At 38.1% G+C, this 22330-nt stretch overlaps 1 protein-coding gene across 7 annotated transcripts in view; it reads left to right on the plus strand.

The window, feature by feature from the left end:
* The window catches only part of MTHFD1L (methylenetetrahydrofolate dehydrogenase (NADP+ dependent) 1 like), a 154396-nt gene that overhangs the window by 53241 nt on the left and 78825 nt on the right, over positions 1-22330 (plus strand). For 6 of the 7 annotated variants that reach the window (XM_057405784.1, XM_057405714.1, XM_057405727.1 and 3 more), the window contains 2 exons: positions 2492-2560; positions 7966-8077. In XM_057405784.1, coding sequence (XP_057261767.1) covers positions 2492-2560; positions 7966-8077 — 181 coding nt within the window. Of the gene's footprint in view, positions 1-2491; positions 2561-3219; positions 3368-7965; positions 8078-22330 lie in introns of those variants that run through there. The other variant, XR_008971714.1, reaches the window with a different exon arrangement.

The raw sequence follows: 22330 nt of genomic DNA on the forward strand, positions 1-22330 counted from the left end.
GTTCAGGTGGTTAACGTCACCATTGGCCAGCTGGAAGATCTGATGTAATTGTCCATTTGACTGTTCTTCTCCAGAAAGTTGAATAGCTATTACAATGGCTTTTAATGTGGTAAGACTGTAAACTATCTCAGTTTTCATGTGTCAGAAATGTTTGGCAGCTGTTTCTGTTTTAGCATAACGATGAACAATGTTTGCTATATGATGGTGGAAAACCTGAGATACAGGAAGAAAATGTAAAATTAACTAACTTTTTCCGTCAGATATTTCTGTTACCTGTAACCTCCTGACTAGTGTGTGTAGATGGTTCTGCTTTTCATGAGACAGATGTTGAACAGTTTAACTAGCTGTTATATTTTGTGTTGCTCGCAACTAGTGATGAGCATTATTTCCTTCAGCTGGGGGGTGGGAGCAGAAGAATGGTGCTTCTGGTCTGAGAAGTTCTTTCTCAGTTGGCTGCTGAATCAATCAAACAGGAAGAAAAGAAAAGGCTTATGGATGTGTTCAATAAGTATATTGCACACTGTGGGGCTTTTTTCTCTTTTTTTATGAATTAAAATTTGCACTGTGATCAATGGGAAAAGGACTATTTTTATTTTTTTTTAATATAAATTAGTAGGATTAAAAACTAGCCTTTACTGGATAAATTGCTAGGATTTAGATTTGTTGCAAGCTGAGATTGTTCTATTTACTGTTCTCTTTTGTAAGTGCTTCAGATCTGGAAATCAATTAAATAGGTTTTATAAAACAAATTGTTATATTGAACAGATTTAAAAATTAATATCCTAAGAAATATGCCCATTTTAGAAAGACTTTTACAAATTACTGAAATACAGGAAATCAAAGGCAATAGCAGTGGCAGTTATTTTTGCATGGTCCTAAAAAGAAAAGTAATGCATGAATAAAATATTGAAGTTACATTTTATTCCAGTAGCAGAAAATTTTGGGGGATACTGGTTAAATGAAGCATTATGAAACACTGTTGAGATTTGCTCTGCAGCTTTAAGTTCTTTATCTAAAATAATTAGTTTATAATCTTACCAATTGAAACAATCTTCAGCTCTTAAGGAGCCTGTGGGAGTGAAAAGCATCAATTATTTAATTTCACTTTTTAATGCATTTTTCCTTTTACTTGTATTTAGGGAATAAATGCATTAGTTTAATTTTTATCTGAGACCAGATATTATGCTTCATTTTCTTCTCAAGTCTGTGTTCAGATGTGATACTTAGAAAGGGGAAACTAGAATTTGTATAAAATACTGCTCATATACAATCACTGTGTACTTTTATGTGTCTTACCTGTCTGACATTAGAATTTTCACACAGAGTTTGGCTGTTCAAATTTGGGGTTAGTTGGCAGGTGCCATGTTGAGAATTATGCAGGTGCTTTTTTCATGCCTGTTCTTTATTTCAAAGTTACTGTTTAGCTCTGAATAAGCTACTTGTATAATGGAGCTGTGGTTTTCAATCTTCATTTTGAACAGTTCGCAACAGCTAGTATTTTTATTTGGGTTTAATGTTCTTTTCAGTACAACAGTGTATTAAATTAAATTTTTGTTCTCTAGCAAGTCTACGAGACAGTACTGCATTAATTTTCTATTGACGATCGATCTATTTCAAAACAAAACATTTCAAAATCAAAGCATTTTAGGAGTAAACTGGAATCTATATTTGTGGTTTCTAGATAGCACTGTACATATAGTCTGATACTGATGTGCACACTGTAGGGATTTTTTTCTAAAACTGGCATTGAATTTTGGTATAGGGAGACGTTATTTTAAATTCAGTCAGTGTGAAATTTATACTTAATGTCGAGTAAAATTTTTAGGGAGAAGTAATACAACAATTTGCTCAGCTCCTATTTTCCTTTCATTATCACAGTATGGCACCTCTGACTTCTAATCTTGTGATGTATTCATTATCTACCCCTAGCCAACTCTGTGGCTGCTTTCATCTTGTGTCTATTATGTATATATTTGTATAAGTCTTGAAAAATACCCCTTCTGGTTGTTGCTAGCTATTGAGTCATGCTGTTGATTCTGTCATGAAGGAAAAAATATGTACTTTCTGTAGGCATTTTTAGCAAGTTATTGCCTTCTTGCTTTCTCAGGACTAAATGGCCTTTGATTCCTCTTCATCTTGTGTTCCCATGAGCACCCTTATGCTGATCACTTAATAATTCTGTTTCTGGTCTGTCCATGAAATAGGAAGAATATTTACCTACTGCCTTTTTAAGTATATTCAGAACAAAATAATTACTATTTCTGGCACACTGTGTAGACAGAGTATGTTAGAAGTCTTGAGGTAATGTCTGAATAAATTCTTTGTGCAACATTGTAGCCCTGCTTATCCGTTATGGTCTATGAAAAAAGTTTATTTTTCTCCTTTGAGCAGTAAGGTCTTTTCCCTGTTTTAACTGTAAGCTTAAGTGTAACTTGGGAATGTTGCACCTTAGAGTTGACTTCCTTAAAATGTGGACTCTCTTGTTTTTTAGGGAGTAACAGGTGCTTTGGCAGTTCTGATGAAAGATGCAATTAAACCCACACTAATGCAGACATTAGAGGTGAGTATGGTTTATGATACCTCCCCTCCTCCAGCTTTCAAGTTCCATATGAGCTAGTCATGCTTCTCTCCAGTGACTGTGCTTAATTTTCAAGGTTCAAACCACTGTCTTGCTATAGTTTCTTCAGGGACTAAATGAAGCTTTATTGACCTGTGAGAGGAATATTTTACACATACCCTAGTGAGCTTTCTTCCAGCAGCTCAGAGAACGCAGGACTAGTACAACCTAACATTGTGTCTAGGCAGTCTAGTATTGCCTTTCCAATAGTAATTTGAATGATGAACAGTGTTCATGGGGAGAGGGAGGAAGCAAAATGGGGAAATGATGAAGCTGTTTTGAAAATAAATGCATTTGGAGAAAAAACATAATGTATATGATTGAAAGTTTGACCATCAAAATTACATAGCTGGAATAATTCACAACAATTCCTGATATTGTGAAAAGCTGAATAATGTAGAAACACATCAGTGCAATCCTGGGTTGGTTAAAGTTTTCTACATCATGTCAAGGTGGCAACTACCTTTTTACTTTTATGTTTGGATGGGAACAACTTCCTACTCTCAGGGAATATTAGAAAAATAGAACTTGTCTGTGTTATTTTACTGTAGCCATCTTAATTATTTTCTCCTGCAAAGAATATCTGTTCTTTCCCGTGGCAGTAAGAAGAATGTATGTGTGTGTCAGAGCTTAATATACCGTCTAATAGCAGCAGAAACTGGAGGTCACATAGCGTCATGAATGTCACAGCTTTAACTGTGTTAAATCACCACTTGGATAACATTGTGTGCACTAAGCATCAGTGACAAGGTAGCTTTGATTCTTAGTGTTTAGTCTGGGTCACTCTATTTGCACTTTCTATATCTGTTAGAAAAAAATGTGGTTTTGTGGTAGTGTTCTAAAAGACAATTGTAAGTGTCAGAAGAGTTTCATTTGATCAATAGGCATTTGGTCTGGGACTTGCATGCTTTCTTTTTTTTTTTTTTTTTGCACTGCATTTCTTTATATTCACATTTCTGTGATTAAATTCCCAGCTTTTATGTGGTATTTTCTAGTCTAATCTATGCTATGGCTGAAATATCTGCCAAGTTTCATCAAACAGCTAGAAAGCTTGCTAGAAGGAGCCCAACCGCAGAACCCGAGGATATTTTTCCAAAAAATTCTTACAAAGTTATTTTTAAAAAAAGCAAACTAAAGCAGCTGAGAAGACTGCTTCATGCTCTACTCCTGCCATTTGAGACTCGAAGGCAAACTTTTGTCACCCTTTGAGTACCTCTTGGTTTGCAGGGTGTCACCTGCCAAGAACAGAAAACTCCAGTTTATCTAAATGTTTTCCAAGATTGTGCTTTGCTTTGGCTGATGTATGTTTCTTGGACTGCGTCATTGTTCTTGTGTAGAGATGCAATGGCCTACTCTGTTAACTGCCCATGCTGCTGTTGCTGTTCGTGAGCCTCAAGCTTGTGTCATGTCCCATTTTGTGAATAAATACATTTCATTGTTATTAATTATTCATGTAAATATCTTTAAGAGGCGCTAATTTTAATAACTTTTTTTTTTTCAAAAGAGAAACAAGGAAGCTATTTTGCCCTGAACATTTGTGTGCAGCATAGTGATCCACCTGTGAGTTTAGAGCCCTCCAGCATGATAGATTTTAAGGCAAACTAATCCTACTGTACACTGATGTGGTGGATGTAATAATGTCTCGTCTGCTGTAGGGAATGACATATTTCTGATGAGTGTCTTTCTTCTCACAAACCAGAAATGAGGAGACCTGAAATCTAAAATGCACTTGAAATAATCCTAGTAAGTATCATCCACAAGAAGGATCTTGTAAATTTCCAAAGAGGCTACCAGTAATAATTGGACAACTCAATCCTAATCCTTTCAGTGAGAACAAGTTCGCTATACAAACATAAAGCAACATCTCCATGATTTGACAACAGTGACATTAGAAATGATCCTACAGCACACAGGTGGTGGAGGAGCAGAATAATACGATTATAGAGAACAGAAGCAGCTAAGACTTTGCCCTGGGCACATCCTGCAACTAGGGATGAAACTGTTCACCAAAGCAGGTCTTCCGGATCACTTTGGTATTGAGAAGGGGCAAAAAGACTTCCAGAGGAGGTGGAGCAGGAGATCTTCTGGATTACTTCCAGCTGATACTGACAATTTGGCATAATTTGTAAGTGATAGTGTCTGTGAGTAGCGGCAGCTGAGATAGCTGAGATACCCATTGCAGAGATAGCTGCTGTCCTCTGTGATCAGGCCAAGAGCCTGGGAATTGTGTTAAGCTGTGGAGATCTGAGGACTTGCTTCTAAGGGCTTGTGAAAGGGGAGAACACTGATCTACTCGTTAGATTTGCGCTAGCTTTACATGGGCATCTGTGTGCACTGTAAAAGAGGTTCACAAGGTCAGAAATCAAAAATGACCAAATGCCAGTCCTGCATGGAACTGAACTGGCAAATTGTGACAGTGCTTTTCTTCATATGTGAATTGATGTGTGTGTTTTAATTTGCTGTTTTTCAAAGAGGTTTCTTGGTGGGTTGATTTCCATCACAAATCTGCTACTCTGTCACCAGAAATGCTGCCTCAAGGCGTAATGTGATTGACAGTACTTTATATGCAGGAGTGACACTAAAATCTCAGGATGGGAAACATGGTGCACTCCACCTTCAGTAACTGCAGGCTTCAGTAGAACTTATATCCAGTGCTGTAAAATTGAGATGACTTTGGAATGTACATAATGATTTCACAGTGTTTATCCGTGTTTATCATGACAGATTTGTTCCCTTGTGAACTGATCCCTTAATGGTTAGCATTTATTTATACCACACATAACAGAGGAGCTGCTCTATGGGACAGCTCTTTGTAGTTGCAGGCTGGCTGCTCTGGGACAGCCTGCTCGTGTTACATTTGAAGTGCCACTCAGTAAAGATGAGGGGAGGATGGTAATAAGTGTTTTAAACAGCCTTCTCGCAGACAGATAACTTCAGATATTTATTGACATTCTGGGTTTATTTTCTTTTACTAAAATTTAGATAATAACATTTCCTGTACTGAAAGCACTCAGCAGAATACATCCCTGTGCCACTGTTTCTCCATATAGTTTATTAAGAGTGTACCGAAAATAAGTGGTACTCTGCAGAGTGGGATGGATGGGCTGACAGAGAGTCACTGAAGCTGGCCCAAGAAGGCATTGTTGTCCCTGTTCCAAGGTGTGCTTGAGGCTCCTGAGGTCCTACTGGAGTTCACACCCTTCAGTACTTAGACTGTATTTATTTTGGGATTGCCTTTCAAAAAAAAAAAAACAAAAACAACAACAAACAAACAAACATTCAGATGACTCCTTTTCTTTTGGTTGATTTCAGAACTCCAGAGGAGCATCTTCCATGCCGGTGGTTTAGTAGTTTGTTTGGATTTCAAGTTAGTGGCAGGGGCCTTTTGACTTCCAGTGTTCTGGATGTTGGATCCCGCAGTCAAAATTTCCTTCTTATCCCTGTTGTGTGGATGAACTCTTGGAAACACAGTTGCACCAGGAACATTCTGGGAGATCCTTCTGGTCCTGTCTCTCTGCACAGTTGTCACAGTATGGGCTGAGCTGCCTTCTCCCTGGCTGTGGTTGCATCTGCTCATGATAACAGTCTACATCATTCCTCTTGTTACAGAGCATGATTTCTGGTCTGTTTACTTTTTTTGCTCCTGTTTCTTCTCTAACATATATGAGGCAAAGTTTTCTTGAGTTGTAGCTTAATTACATAGGTTTTGGAGAATATCCCATACCCATATGTATGCATATTCTCCCTTTTCCACTCTTAATTTAAAAAACCAAAACAAACCCAACATAAAAACCTGAACAAAACAGCACCCAATTTGTTAAAACAAACCTGAAGTTTAATGTGCCAGAAGCTAAAAAGTTATTTGTCTGAACAAAACAATTAGTTACATATAATATATACATATATATACATATAATATATACATATAAAGGAAGTAGCAAGATGTTTCTTGTTGATGTTTTGCATGTGATTTGTATTCAGCATTACTGAAACAGAAAAATCTGTTTTCTAGAGTTAGAAGTATTTCATGACTGTAATCAAATTTTTCTGGTGTTTTATGGAAAATATGGGCATTTTTTTATCTGTGCAGATTGTTTTCTTAAGCACTAGATGGGGGGGGGGGGTACACACAACCAGCTTCTGTGGTTAATAGTTTCCATGTTGTGTTTCATGGGGCTGTTGGATGTGATCTGCAGCTGATCCATGGAACACAATCCTCCTTAATTGGTGTTTCTGGTCAAAATTTAGGAAGATTGTCCTGTAGCTTGGCAGTAGCTCCTAATACAGAATGTGTGAAGAACATTGATGGTGGTAATCTGAAGTTGCCTCCTTACCTTTACTTTAACTATCTGGCCATTTTGAAAGCATTAACACAACAATGGGATTTGTTTGCCAGAATGTTTTATAGTAAGAGAGCTGAAATTACATCCTTCTGTCTGTGTATTCTGACTTGAAAAAAAGATAGCAGTTATATTATTTTGCCTAGTCCTAATCCCTTTCTGTAGATGCTAATTTTATCATTTTTTCTTTCCTTGGCATGCCTGCCAAAAAAGGTAATAGGGAAGCTGAGAATTGCTTGCTGTCTGACAAATTTCCTTATACCTAGTTGATTTACTTACTCGTATTTTTTTGCTGGTTTAGATTGGTCCATGCTGCAGAGTCTGTTTTCCTTACATATTTGTATAATGTCTATTTAGGGGAATTTGGTTCTGCACCTGGGTTCCCAGGCACTCTGTAGCAGTGGTGCCTGCTTTTTCCATTGTATGTCGGTATCCCCACTGCATCCCAACCATGTTCCTTGCCATCTCTGTCTCCAGCTCCTTAACCATCGACTCTGGTCCTTCATTGCTTCTGCTGGCTGCTTTGCCTGCATAGGAATGGCAATTACAGTCAATGAGGAAAATGGCAGCAGTAGAAGTTGGAGGGGACACAGCCAGGACAGTTGACCCCAACTGACCAAAAGGGTGTCCCACACCACATGGTGTCATGCTCAGCATATAAAGCTGAGGGAAGAAGAAAGAAGGGGAGTGGGGGAGACGATGTTTGGAGTGATGGTGTTTGTCTTCTGAAGTAACCATTACACATGATGGAGCCCTGCTGTCCAGGGGATGGCTGAACAGCTGCCTGACAATGGGAAATGGTGAATGAATTGCTTGTTTTGCTTTGCTTGTGTGTGTGCAGCTTTTGCTTTACCTAGCAAACTGTCTTTATGTACAACCCATGAGTTTTCTTACTTCTACTCTTCTGATTCTCTCCCCCATGCCACTGGAGGAGAGTGAGCGAGTGGCTGGGGTTAAACCACAACACATATTCATTAAATTAATAATATGTATTTTTTTATCATTCAGGGAACACCAGTATTTGTTCACGCTGGACCTTTTGCTAACATTGCACATGGAAATTCTTCTGTTCTGGCAGATAAAATTGCCCTTAAATTAGTTGGAGAGAAAGGATTTGTAGGTGAGTGATTATTTTGTTTATAATATTATGGTGTGTTGGTGAGTTGGTAAACAGTGATGTAAATGAACAGATAAAATAGCAATGAAAGAGAAGAATGCTCCTTTGTTTTATGCTAGTATTGGTAATAATCTTAAAGTGAATGTACAAAAAACCAAAACACTTCTTCTGTTACCCTGCCCTTTGTCTCAAGTGTTCCTGTTACCATGTTTGAGATTCCACAAGATGACTGAACCAGCTGAATGTCTGGACTGCATTGAAAGAGGTGTTCTGTAATTCTTTGTATTAGTATTCATCTGACCTGTCTTCGTAAACCGAAAACCCGTTCCCTTTTCCTGCTGAATTATTTTTCTGCCAATTCAGCAAGCTCAGCCAAATCATGGGTCAGATGTTCCTGAGCCAGCGCAGCAGAACAGCAGAGGGAAGGTGGTAGAAGAAAGAGTAAGACTGCCTTGTTCTGGTGGCAGTGCGCCATTAGGTTGGTTCAGCTGCATTGTAAAACCTCACCGTGAGGCCCTCCTGTTCCCATGAAATCATGTGAGTGGGCGGGCTCTTTTCATATTGCGACTTTGTCCTGCACAAGCAACACTAGACATTTAGAACTTACTGTTATAGTTACAGGCAAAATAAACTTGTGGCTGAATAGTGAACTACTTTCTATAAGAATTATTGTGCATGTTTAAATTTTAGAATTAATAAAATGAAAGAGGCATTGCTGCTTTGTGGTAGCAGCCTTTGCACTGCTGCAGCCATCCTCATCTGTCTCCTGAACACCCAGGTTGGCTTACATTAATCCTAAAGTTGAACTTTGAGTTCCTGTGGAGCAATGCTCTTGAAGAGGTGCAGTAACATGAAACATGAGGTTTCTTATGCTATCGTCCTTAAACTAGGAGAGAAAAACATATGTATATGCTTATGTTTTACCAATATATTGCTGTAAATAACATAGAAAAACAAACTACCTGGAAGTATTGTTTTTGTTGCAAGTCACTGGTAATTGTGGAAAGGATGGAAGAAGTGTTTTGCATCATTACAGAATGTGTATGCTTTATGTTATGTTATGAAACAACTTAAATACTTGCAGGTAGAAAATGAAAAGGTTTCTTATATAGAGTAGTTGACTAGTGTACAAGAAGGTAGAGGAATATCTTCTTACAGAAATCTTTAAAAATACCAAAAATTAATACTAATAAAAATAAAGGATTGAATCCTGTTGTAGATCATACTGACTTGGGGGGGGGGGGGTGGCGGGGGGGGGGTGGAATAACTGAAGAAATATGTTCCTTTGGTGTTCTCTGTATAAAAAATAAAGGTTGAACAAGTAGAGAATCTATTTACCTGTATTCCATTATCTTGAGAGCTTCTTTTTAAAGAGTATTTGTTGATTTTTCTTTTTTCTTATTTTTACATACTCATCTTTATAGAAGTAAGTTTCTGATCTCCCTGAGCATTCTGTGCCTAGAAGAAATGTTCTCCATCCTTTGGTTTGTTGTTTTTTTTTTTTGGGGGGGGGTGTCATTTAATTTTTTAAATGGAGCAGCAAATTGCGCACAATGATTTTTAGATCTTTGTTAGGACATTAACACCATTAATTCCTAGAGTCAGTTTTGCCTAACTTCTGCCCTTCTGATTCAATATAGTTTGCAAAGATTGTTGCGTATTAACATATAATATTTTGATAGCAAGAGAATTCTTGGGAAACACTGGATTCAGTATTCTGCTCTTGCTTTAGGCAGTAGCAGCCAGGGAAGTGATGACCTGTGTAAGAAAATACAGAATTGCAGTTAAGGTGGTGAAACGTTGGGTTTTCAAGGTAGCCTGCGCATGTGTTACGTGTTTGTGTTTCCTTTTTAAAATGCATGATGGTCATGTCAAGGAAAATGGTTGTTTTCTTCAATATTACTGTTGTACAGCTAAGGGGTTTGTTCATTTCCCTCAAATGATCAAACATCCATTCAAAGTAAGAACATTTTGCATTCTGAATACATTTACTCAATGAAACTAGAATTGGCGTTTCATTATGCCATGCTTGTTGTTATAAGGCTTTGTGGAACGAAGAGCAAAAGCATTTAGAGTAGCTAACATTTTTCATAGGCTGAATGAATTGACTTTGTTTTTCCAGTAAGCAATCTTTTCAAGTGGGAAGTCTGTTTTGTATTGTCTGAATGGAAGTATTTTGGCAGCAGTCTTGGGTCTTGATCCAGGTTTTGGATACTGAAAAGTATCACCTTGGGTTTGGATTCCCTTCCATTCAGTGCTTCCCTCAGGCACTGAGAACATATCCTTACATTTCATGCTTTTTTGTCTTATCCACCTGTTTGTCTTTAACACTCTTTTTTGCTTTGTTTGTCTTTGGCCCCAGTTTCTCTGTTGGGAGATAAAGCAGTGTAGCTGCAATAGAAGAAAACCTTTGTGTGTTGCCAGCTAAAGGCTCGTTTTCAAATTCTATTCTACAGACCACAAATCCCGATGAAACTGGCTTCAAAATGAGCCTGCCTTTGCTCTCATGAGCAAAGAACTTCAGTATGATTTTTAGGTCATTGTTAGATTATTAAAAGCCACAGTTCCTAGAGTGGCCTACTTAAATAAACTTTTTAGGTAGTCACAACTGTAAATTTTTGTTCTAATGCTTGTAATTACCATAAGCTTTATGGTTTAAGGTACGTTGGTTTTGGTAACCAGTCAGAGCACGTGGGCAGAGACTACATGTAGCATTTGGTATTACTAAATACTGCCCTATGCTACCCTACATAACTGAAGTCTAAAATGACAGCTACAAAGTGTGTACCAGTCTGCATTGACAAGATGCCCATACAGGGAGACAGCCCAGTGCCTTGTGAAGCTACCCAGCAAAGCAGTTAGGAAGAAACTTCACTGCATTTTGCTCCATGTGTTGTGTGCCTAAACCCCATACAGCCATTGAAACACAGGAAGGAAAGCTGATCCTGTATTTAATTCAAACAGTAGGAGTGCAAGGCAACTCTACTGCAGTTCTGTAACTAGCTGAGCAAGTTTAATTACTCTTGCTCAAAGTAAACATTTTCACTGCTTCACATTTCTCATTTGCCAATGTTCTTGTGCAGTTCATCCGTTCCCCCCATTGCATCTGACGTTCATTAGGTTCTTGTGCAAGAGATTGGAGTTCATGTTTTGCCATATAGGTTTGTTGCATAAGATCATGAAGAGTCCAGGAGGTGCTGGTAATAGTGTAAGGTAATGGGCAGAACTGACAAAAGGCTTTTAGGGAGCCCAATTCGTGAGATAGGCTCTCGGCCTTGTGTAGCTAAATACAAAGCAGGAACATAAGAAATCTGTGAGAGAGCCAGCATTTAAATTGATTTCCTGTATAGTAGAATAAATATCTTAATGTATCTTAATGCTAGCTCATTCACTGTGAGATGGGATGATGATATACATAATACATATATATATTTATATTGTTTTATGTATTTTATATATTTATTCTTTAATTTTTTACTTAAGCCATAGTTGTTCTAGAGCAGAACCTCCTGCTAAGTGTGTAGACAGTACTAAGGAGAATAGCATGGCCTGAATTTGTACAAATTTTACAAATATAGGCATCTTTTGGTTTTTGTCCCTGTTTAAGCAACCTCTTTCCTCCAGCTGCTGTTTCCAGTCCAGCACACCTGTTGGTAGAGCCACATGATGAACTGGAGAGTTGGTCTTGACTGAAAACAACCACAACAACAAAAAAATCCCTTTCCTTCCCCTCACAGACAGTGCCTGGGCAAACAGTTATATGTGTGACAGGGAGAAGGTGAGATAATGCCACAGAAGATGGTGGGTTTGCTGAAATAAATATTTATAATATGATAGCCTCATTTGGCTATAATATTTGGAGCTTTAAAGTGCCAGTAAAGCTACTGTGGATGCACTAGTTTATCTGAGCCTGCATTGACAGAGCAGCTAAGCCTGTCTCCTTTCTCAGCCTGTGCTCAACTGTTTTTGCATGACATCCCGGCAGAAACCTATTGCCCTTTTTGTTGGCTTAGTTTTCTGCTGACTTAACACAGAAGCAGTTCAGCCCAGAGTCACAAAAACACCCCAGCTAGTGCAAAGGAGGGTGAGTAGTGAAAAACCAATCTGTTGTGTAGATCCCATTGTTTGTGTGACTGTGTGCCATGGCCAAGGTAAAAAAAAAAAAGATCCTCTTCTTCTTCATTTCATTTGTAAAGCTGTCTTCCTCTCTCTGGCCTGCATTGTCTGTTTCTGTGCCTGCTCTGCAGCTGGAACTGCAGTGTGCTGCGCCTATTGAGTAGTGTCAGTTACAACCATGTAGACAGTCTGGTTTGAGAAAAAATTCTAAACAAAGTTTAACCATTGAGTCCTGTTGTGAACTCTCCCTAATTGAAGGCATTCCCTGCTTCAGTTTCAGGTATCCAAGTGAATCACAGGCCCTCATTAAGGTGGAGATAGCCTAAGCCTTTTGGCTCAGCTTGTTAATTCCATTTTCCCTGAGCTATGTTGCTACGTACTCACAACTCAGTCTTTTTGCTCTAATTTTGAGGTCTCAGTCTGTCTCAGCAGGCATAGGCTGGCTTGCACTTCATCTTCTCAGCCTTTTACTGCTTCTTGTTGGCTTCCCTGCAAATTCCCCCCATCCTTGCTGTGACCGAGCATGGCCCCTTGAAGCTCAGGCAGCCCCTGTGCGTGGTTTGGGTGCTGCACAGCAGCTGGGCCGTGTCAGGCAGCTGTGCCAATGGTCTGGGAAGTAATACACTGGGGCATGTGTGTCATGCTGAACATACTGATCTTCACAGTTATTATCAGAGCTTTGTGGTCTCACACGTCTTTAGCTCCTCTGGCAGCAGCTTTAAGTCTTTTTCTGACATTTAATTTTCCTTTTGTATAACGGTTGCCTAAAATGTCTTGCTTATTCAATTCTATACCACTTGCTTTTGGTTCACGGTAATATTTAAGCAGCAAGGACAGCTGACATCTCAGCAGTGGCAGGGAAATGAGCTTGACATTTAAGCTGAGTTCTATGCTAGGACTGAGTGGGGAAACATACCTTATTCTGTATTTAGGCAATTTCTGCTTTCTGGGTTTTTTGTTGTTTTGTTTTGTTTTGTGGTGTTAACCTGCTTCATTCCCATTTTGTTCTTCATTGCTGTCTTCTTGTAGCGTATCCGCAGAATCTGGTTAATACTGAAGGCCACACCTAGTATAAATTACAACTGAAGTTTTTACTGGCAGCACTGAAGATAAAGTTGCTGCTTCTGTAAACCTTTTATTTTGAACACGTTTCTCCTTGTGTTTGCATTCTGATTTCATGGTTCAGGGGAGTGCATTTTGATTTGCTGAAAGTCTTCTTTTGAAATTGCCCCTGTACCTCATCTTTCTTTCCTCCATAGCTTCCCACCATTATTTTGAGGAAGATGTTCATTGTTTCAGAAGCGCCATGACAGTTTTTGCAAACAAGTACATTAACCAGGTTTCTGGATGTCCAGGTTAGAGTGATTACCCTAAGTGAACAAAGAATTGTTGTATTTGTTTCTCTGACAGCGTTCATTCCTACTCCTCGGCTTAATGCAGCAAAATACTTGCCTTGTAATACTCCAAGTTCTTTTCCTGCATCAGATTGTTTCTTTAATACCCTGTTAAGGTGAATAGAAAGGGTAAACTATCAGGTTTGTATTCAGTGAATACAGGCTGCCTAAGAGGTGTTTTGAAGGCTTAAAAGGTGAAAAAGGAAGAGGAATAAGTTTTCCTGAGTCATATTTGTCAGTGTGTCAGAAATTATTGCAATAAACAATTTAGCAGATTCCCCCATCTATCACCTTAATCCCTTGAAGGTGTTTCAGCTGAGGAGAGGGATTGTGGTAAACTGAAGACAAGAAAAGCGTGAATATGTTTTTGGAATCCTAATCCAAAGTAATTTTGAAGTTTGTTTTTCAGGCTTGGACTATAAGTTTGGCTATTGCTTTCTTTTCTATTCCTAATAAGTTGTGTGCCGTTCAAGGCTGAGAGCAGGGTGTGCTAGGCAAGGTCGAGTGTGACTTTTTATTTCCTGTTATTGTATCAGGTGACAAGAGGAGGCCTATTGCAAGCTGTTGGTGCCTTTCTTAAGAAAGATTTACTTTCTTTAGTTGGTGGACTTGGTGTAATTGGAAAGAATTTGTTGCACATTTTTAATGGTATAAACTTAAATAGATCAGTAAATTTTTATAAGCTAAGTAATTGACTGTTTTTATTGTGCTGGTGCTCTTGTTAGAATAAACTAATAGTGTTAGCTGCTCTGTTTAGTACCCACAAAGTTGTATTTTGAAAGGTGTCCATTTGACATACTCTCAGAGCAGATATTGTATAACAGGGTTATAAACCACCTTATAAAAGTTGTATGTGTTTAATGCACTAAGTGAATAATCTGCAGCAGATTTAATTTTTTCTGTCATAAGACATTATTTTCTTAGTAGTAGTCTTTTTTCTAAAAAGGAAATATAGCCCAAATACTTTGGCTAAAATTCTTTTGGCACCAGTAGTACATACAACGTTGCTACACTCAAATGTTGACTTTGAGGATTTAATTTTATTTTTTTTTGTTGCTCAGTACCGCCAGACAGGGGTTCCATGTGGTAACCCCTCCAGAGAGCTTTAGTTCTTGAGATTCTGTCCATTGTCTTTCTAGCTTGTGTTATTTCATCTCTGACTTCTTCACTCTGTATTCACACAAGAAACAAAATGCAATGCGATTATGTTCCGATATTTTTTGTGTTTTTTTTCTTGCTTAGGGAGTTAAAGCAAGGTTAAGGTTTCATGGTACAAGGTGGTTGACAGCATTATCTACGTAGGTGTTCCTGGCCTACTCTGAAACGTGTGCTACAGACTAGATAAGGGTTGTTCAAGGCTTTAACAATATTTTCTGTGATCCCATTCATGGTGCAGCTGTTCAAGCCACTGTACTTAGCGCAACTGTGGCAGTAGGGTGGGGGGAAGGAAGGTGATACTGTGCTAGTATTGTTGCAAGGCTTTAAAATCATGATCTAATAGTGCAAGATGCAGCATACCACACATTGAAAATAAGGTACCATTACTGCTAGAAGATCTGCAAATCTTTGCCATTCCCTTGTTAATGGTGATGCCATTCATACCTCAGGTGCCCTTTTTATTACTTTCTTTATATTTGCTGAAGTAAAAGTAGTTCCATTTCTTTCACATGTTGTAAAATGGAAACAAAAAAAAATCTCCTGTTCCACTTTGCTTTTAAAATCTTAGCAAATTTTCTTACCAGTAAGCTGGAAACTCTTCAGAGACAAGGAATGTAGTGCAACACATTTTCCTTCACTGACAGGAAGTCAAAGTTCCTGAAAGTTGAACTTATTGCCCTGTCACAAATAATCTGGGTGCAAATCATGCTTCCTTTGCTTACAGATTACTGTCATTGAAAGTCAGGTAACAATGATTTAAATTACTTTGTATTGCAGAAATGCTTAAAACAGTCTTTAAATAATTTATGAATTATTATGCCAAATGAGACTCAAAACTTTTCCTACATCTGAGTATATTCAGTGTCCTTGAGAAAGTTCTGAGTGACTCCATATTTTCGCTGCAGGTATCATGTAGCTTTTTCTTCTGACAGTTCTGATCTTTAGCATACGTTGCAAAATAAAGCTTTTCAGAAGGAAGATTAGGTAGAATAGAGGTGTCCTGGATGTTCTTGTGTGTTGGGAAGCATTCTGGCATTGATCTTGGTATCATATGTCACTATTTCAAAATTGAATTAATTCAAGAGCTTGTAAATTATGCAAAGTTAAACTCAAAACTGGAAGTTGATATTGCTGGTGAACTACTGAATTATGTCTAACTAATAGTACATTAAAAAGCATTGTTTTGCCCAATAAGGAGAGTTGATGCTATTTTGAAAATAAAAGCTCCCAAATTATGGACTATGTTGAATTGAGATTTTGCCTTCTTCCCTTTAAAGAAAAATGCAAGTGTTATAAATTGACTTGGCATTTCCTTGCTACAAAATGTATTTGTAAATGTACATTCCCAAATCTGTTGTTGATATCCAGAATGATGAGGGGCAATTTACAGGCATAAAAGAACATCTGATGATAAATCATAAGCCATTTAGCCAAGCTCTCTGCTTTATCTGACAAGCACATCAGATGATCTCCTTCATAAATTGACTGAGCTCCAGTTTGAAACTTGCTAGGATTTTTAACTCTTGCTGCTGCTTCTGGTGGGCTAGCTGGGTTTCCATGGCCAATTTGGACTAGTTTGCTCTTGTCCTGTAATACTGTGTTCCAGCTTACTCTTCTCTTTCTTAGTCGATAATTTTTATACTGTCTGTCTAACTAAACAAGCACAGCTTTTCGGATCTTTTATACTTCGTGCTAGGCTTGCCATTCCTGTAACAGAGCCTTATCTGCTTTATTAGTTTCTACATCTGTTACCATGTTCACTTTCTTCAGCATAGGTGCATGCGCAGAGCTCTGCAAGATTACTCTTGCCTTTAACCTTAAATCGATCACCTTTTTTCCCCCTCATTTTCCATACATCACTCATTCTGTGACTGCTTTAATACTGCTAGACTCCCAAACTCTTCTCTGAGGTTTGCAAGTATGAAGTTCCGCTTTTTCCTGTGTGATATCCTAGTTCCTAGTTCCTCTCCACACTGGTGATGCTTTCAAACTTTTGGCATCACTAGTGAACTCCATCAGTTTTCCTCAGGCTTTCTGCTGAGGTTGTTTAGCAAATAGTAAATGAGAGTGGTCAGGCTGGATCTCTCTCCTGCCCCACAGTTCTCCTATCATGGCTGCCTATTCTCCTCTCTCTTAGTCATGTAATCATGATTTTCTTCTAGCCTTGCTAACACATTTGTACATATTGCCGAAGCAGGTTTTTTCCTGAAGGCTATATTGATGAGATGTTGTCACATTTTCATTACCAGAGAAAGTTTGTATCTGACATAGCCTGCCTTTTGTAGACAGAGGTTGTATTTCTTACCTCTCTCTTTTTTTTTTTTTTTTTAGTTACTCTTCTCTTAAAAGTCTGTTTAGAAACCATTAAGCCTGTGGTCGCTAAGATTTCCCCCCATTCCATTTACATTACTTAAATACAGGTTTTAAAACTTTCAGGTACAAGGCACCAAGAGAAAAGGAACTTGTTTAAAATGCTGATGAAAGATTTATGTTTGGTTTTGTTGTTTTTTTTTCCTTCCAGGATTTTTAAATTCCTGGTTCAGTCTTTGTTAAGAGTAGTGCGTTCAGCTTTTGTGCACTTTGGTTTTTTAGTTCCATCTTTAATATCTTATAAGGATCTCATTTTATTAACTTCTACTTTTTAATTTGTGCTGTTGAAGACCACTTTGTTTTAATTTCTTTTGCAGGCTCTGACGCTCATTCTCTATTGTAGTAACTCCATCAGTCTTTTCCTTTCTTTTAGAGCTTATTCACGAATTAATAGTTAAGTGTCTTCTGCTCAGAAAGTCCACCCTGCATAATAACAAAGCTATGTATATGATTGTGTTTCTTTCTAGTGACCAGGAGTTACTGTTCTCATGCCAAATGTCATGTGAAAGACCAGGCATTTTAATTAGTGTATTTAGAGGAGTTTGATTTCATAGGTGAAGTGATTTTTAGTGTGAGGAAAGCAATTTAAAACCTAATGATGATATGATAGAAAATAATGAAGAAAGAGCATAGGTTTGCATGGTTGTTTTCAGGGGGCTTTTTTGGAACAGTGCTGGTGGATGGATGCTGCTCTGAGCCTCACTGGCAAAGGAATTAAATGGTTTTTTTCACAGACTAAGAGCTACGAAGTGGCACATGTGTGTGTTTGTCATGTGCTGAACGAAAAAGCACACTGTAACTGAGATGGCTGGGTCAGAAGCAAGCAAAGAACTGGACATACATAGCTTATTGGAGAAATCCATGCTTTCTTCTCCTCATATGGATTTTCAGAGTAGAAGAGAGATGCAGTGAGATAGTGTTTGGGTTGGGAATGTATGGGGGGTGGGGGGTTGCCACGATGGTGCTGGGGAGGCAGGAAGGGCAACATGAATGTTCCTGCTAGCTGGCTCCTGAAAGAGATGGTGGCTTGAGGAGACCTGTTCTTTCTCTTCTTTCTTGCCTGGTAAAAGGTGAGAAGACAATGCTGCTGAGTCCAGAGCTTGTCACCAGCAGCACACATTCTCTGATTGACAGTTCCTGGTCTTTTCCGTGGCTGAGGCAACCTTCATCCTTGACTAGCTTCATGGCCTTAAGCAATTTCAGCCCCCATGCCTGCATACGTAATCCAATTCTTCCCAATTTGCCTATTCAGTTTATAAACTTTCTTGGAGGCAAGAACTGTCTCACCATAGCAAATGGGGAGTTGTGAACACTACAATAATAGGAACTTTATGGCAACGGGTCTTTTGTAAAGCCATGGCAGCTGCTGGTACTTAAACATGCATCAGGAATTCACTGACAAGCTGACATGGTATTTTAATGCCCTGTATGCTGACCTCTTCTGCAACATGTTAGAGCTTAACACAACTCGTTCCTCTGTCAATGACATTCATAAATTAAAAGTATGGAGTGTACAACTGTTAAAGGCTATCCATTATTCGGAGTCTCAGGACAGTTATCCAGAGGTAAAAATAGATAGGAAGCATCTGTCAGTCATTCAGAAAGTAGAGGTACTGCCCAGTTCCTGATAAATAAAATACCATTCTACTGAGTAGAAACTGATGACATTGCAACTTCTGTCCAGTTTATGTTCCCTTTCCTCCCCAAGTTAGCAATCTTACCTAGTTTTAAAACTCTCAACTCATAAGAAGCAACTAAACAGTTCCTTTTGTTCTTTTGTTACCTACTGGTTGCATTGCTTTTATTTGTGAAAAGAAAAGAACTAGAGGTTAAAAAAATGCAAACAATAGAACATCATACATGCTAGGAAGTTCACTTAATTCATCACTTGGCAAAGGAAATAAAAGCAGGCTCCCTAGCTAACAGTGTTACTTTTGCTTAGGGTTATTTGGCAGAAAATCCATCATCCTCTCCCCATTTGTATTTCATATTGTCTTACACCCTTTAGCAAGGGTCAGCAGGGCAGAGTATGCATAAAGAGTTCAAGTTCCATTTCAAAGGCTGAATTTTAATTTTAGTGGATGGTTTATTTTTAATATCATTTGAAAATGAAAGCTCTTTATTAGATTTTTTTGTTTTCCTTGCTTTTTGATATTGAATTCTAATGTTCTTTTTATGGAGTACTTGCATAAGTATTCAGTTTGTTCAGACATTTCTGTCATGTTGGAGAAACTGGTTTTGCTTTTTATTTTCTGAGCCAGTGTTCTGAATCTGCAGACAGGAGTGCTTTGTTTTCTGAAAGCTTTTATAATTAAAATTGTTAATGATATGCAAGTATGGATGGTGCAATGTTTGTTTACTTTGTGAACTGTTGTCTTAAATCTTCAGTGCTCAGAGAAGTCAGCACAAATGTGAAATGTAATGAGAATATAAATGCATGTATTTCCATTTTTTATTATGGTGGTTATAGTTGGCAGAATTTTAATATAGTCTAGTACAAGTTTGTATTTAGCAGAGCTGGTTTGCTGTTTTCCACTGGTATTCCATAAACATCATGCACACTGAGCTCAGTTAATAGGCATTTCAGGGAGAATTGTTCAAAGCTAGGCTGTTTTCTTTGGGATCAGGACTCCAAAATACTTACTTCTTGGCCTGTGCTACCCTCCCCACCAGCCCAATTGAAATAATGTCATGGTTTGCAGAAAAGGTTTAAGGGTATGTCTTTAGATGTTCTTGGAAGAAAAATGCACATAAAGACAGTTCCTAAGATTTTTATTTGAAGGTGTTTTGTTTTGCTTCATAAACTTTATGAAGTACTCTATGATAAAGAAAAATAAATGTGATTTCTCTGAAAGTACACTGACTTCAAATTGTTGGAGTTTTTGAGTTTTCAAACAACAAACCAGATGTGTTGTTACATGCTGGAAGTTTCTAAATAGTTTTAACAGAAAAATAGGTATTTCCCTTTGAAAACAGAAATTAGGTTTGCTTACGTATCTGATCTTTTAACCTGGTGCGATTAGCCTTAAAGAAAAATGTCAAGAATCCATAACTAGGGATATAAATTTGTTTCAGAACCATTTCTCCATTTCTAAACATGTTAATTACATTGCAAATAATCCTAGGTTATGTATGGCCACTATGATTTGTTAATAGGAAGAGTGTTGCTTTGGCAGAAAGCCAGAGTGCTTTTGAAGGTCAGATGTTGACAATATTTGAAGGGTCTTTGATTCTATAAAATAATACATTAAAAGATTAATATCCTAAATGGTATATCAGGGTCAGTTTGCTGCTCTGACCTTGTAATTTTATTTTTGTAGTTATATAAAACCGCTGTGTAATTAATTTGATTTGCTTGAGAAAGCAGATTAGATTCAAATACAGTAAGAAAATGTGGGTTACAACTATTTTTAAATTTTGGGTGGCCTATCTGTCTTTTACATGGTGGGTCTCTTTATTCTTCATTTGCTATGCTGACAGCTTTATTGAAGCTGACAATCTCAAACTCTTCAACTTTGCTTCCTGCAGTAATAAGGCACATGCTTGTAATGTATCTTCAGCTTAGCCCTAACTAAAAGCTCAGAGTGGGAATGAAGCTTCAGGGACAGCAGATGTTTTACATGCATGAGGACGCTGCATCTATCTGCCGCCTCCATCTACTGCATCTCAAACAGAGCTCCCAGGAGGCTGAGTAACAGCTTCATAAATCAAGAATTGCAGGTTCAGCTTTTTCTACAACCCATTATTAATTCAATATATCGTTTGGGGTCCTTTGCTGCATGAGGGGTGAGAAAGCACAAAAATGAGCGGGAGGGCTAAAGGCAACAGAGTAGCTGAGATGACAAGATGATGGCCAATTATGAAGAAGACTAAAAAAAGAATAATAATTTAAAATCTGTAGTAAAGGGAGATCCACTAATAATGTACAGATATTTTAGAACTGGTAATGGGTAGTTTGCAATGGCAGTTCTATTGCCTTAATTACCTGAATTGTGGTTAAGTGGATAAATTCACAGTAGGCATTATAGAATTGGTTTAGCCATGAGCAGTTGAATGGATTTGTCTTGTACTCTAGCAGAATAATAGTTTGATTTCAGTTTCAGTTATGTTCTTAATTGAGAAATCCATGTAGGAAACTCCTTCTCCATGTGGAATTTGCTGGTGTGTGACCTTAGTACCTTCAGTCTCCTCAGTTTGTGATTCTTACTCTAAGATAGATTACATGTATACACACACGTATGGTTCAACAGACATTGTTATTTTCCACAGCAGTTTTAACCATCTGAGTCCTTTATCCTCATCCAAAAATTATAAAGAAAACCGTAGATACATATTCATAAGTTTGGCAGAAGCCATTAATCTTACACTTTGAGTTGAGGTTCAGATACTGGGTTTGTACAATTTATTTTAAGTACATAGATGATTACAATCAAGTTAATGCCTACCTCAAAACATATTGGAGGGCTTGCATCTCAAAAGCTTTCATGGTTTCCAGAGTTGCTTTGCTGCTTTTCTCCATGCATGTGGCTATTTCACAAAGTCTGTGCAGCACAGTGGGCTTTACATGCTTATTTTTTTTACCCTCATCTGCTCTTCTGTGGCTTATGCCGCATGTATGCTGCTAGGCATTTTTTCCCATTTCCTAAAATATTACTAACAGTATCTGGTGCTTGCTTTCTCCATGGAAAGTCTTTCTGTGTATTGATATTTTAAATTCTGTATGTGTTTGGTACATGCATTACACTCTGTAGAATTTCTGCCAGTGCTCAGCTCCCCAAGATAAGCTCTTGGGATAGTCTTGTATAGTAACTTGCCTTCGCATCAGATGTTTCCCTGGGCTTTTTTTTTTATCAAGACAAACTGCTAGTGCCATGGAATACTCTTCTTCTTGGGGATACATAACGGGAGATGCTCTTTGCCATGAATTTCTAAAACATGGCTTAGTAGTTTTGTCAAGAATGGTGTTGTGTCCCCTCTCAGGGCAGTCACAAAGGAGTAGGATTCACTACATGCATATACTGAAAAGACAGTTCCTAAGTCATGGGTGGAATTATTATCATAATAAGCAAGCACTCCTCAGGTTTTTAGAAGGGCAGAATGTGGATACTTCTCAAAATGTGTGCCTTGGTGAAGCGGCTGGGGGAGTTTTAACAAGGCAGCAGCCCAAGGCGAATAGTTGCATGCATTATGGGATAGGCTTACACTTCGGTGATTGATG

Source organism: Pezoporus wallicus, unplaced genomic scaffold (assembly GCF_028554395.1).
Source record: "Pezoporus wallicus isolate ANWC-B61680 ecotype Strahan unplaced genomic scaffold, APGP_CSIRO_Pwel_v1 contig_3817, whole genome shotgun sequence".
Classification (NCBI taxonomy): Eukaryota; Metazoa; Chordata; class Aves; order Psittaciformes; family Psittacidae; genus Pezoporus; species Pezoporus wallicus.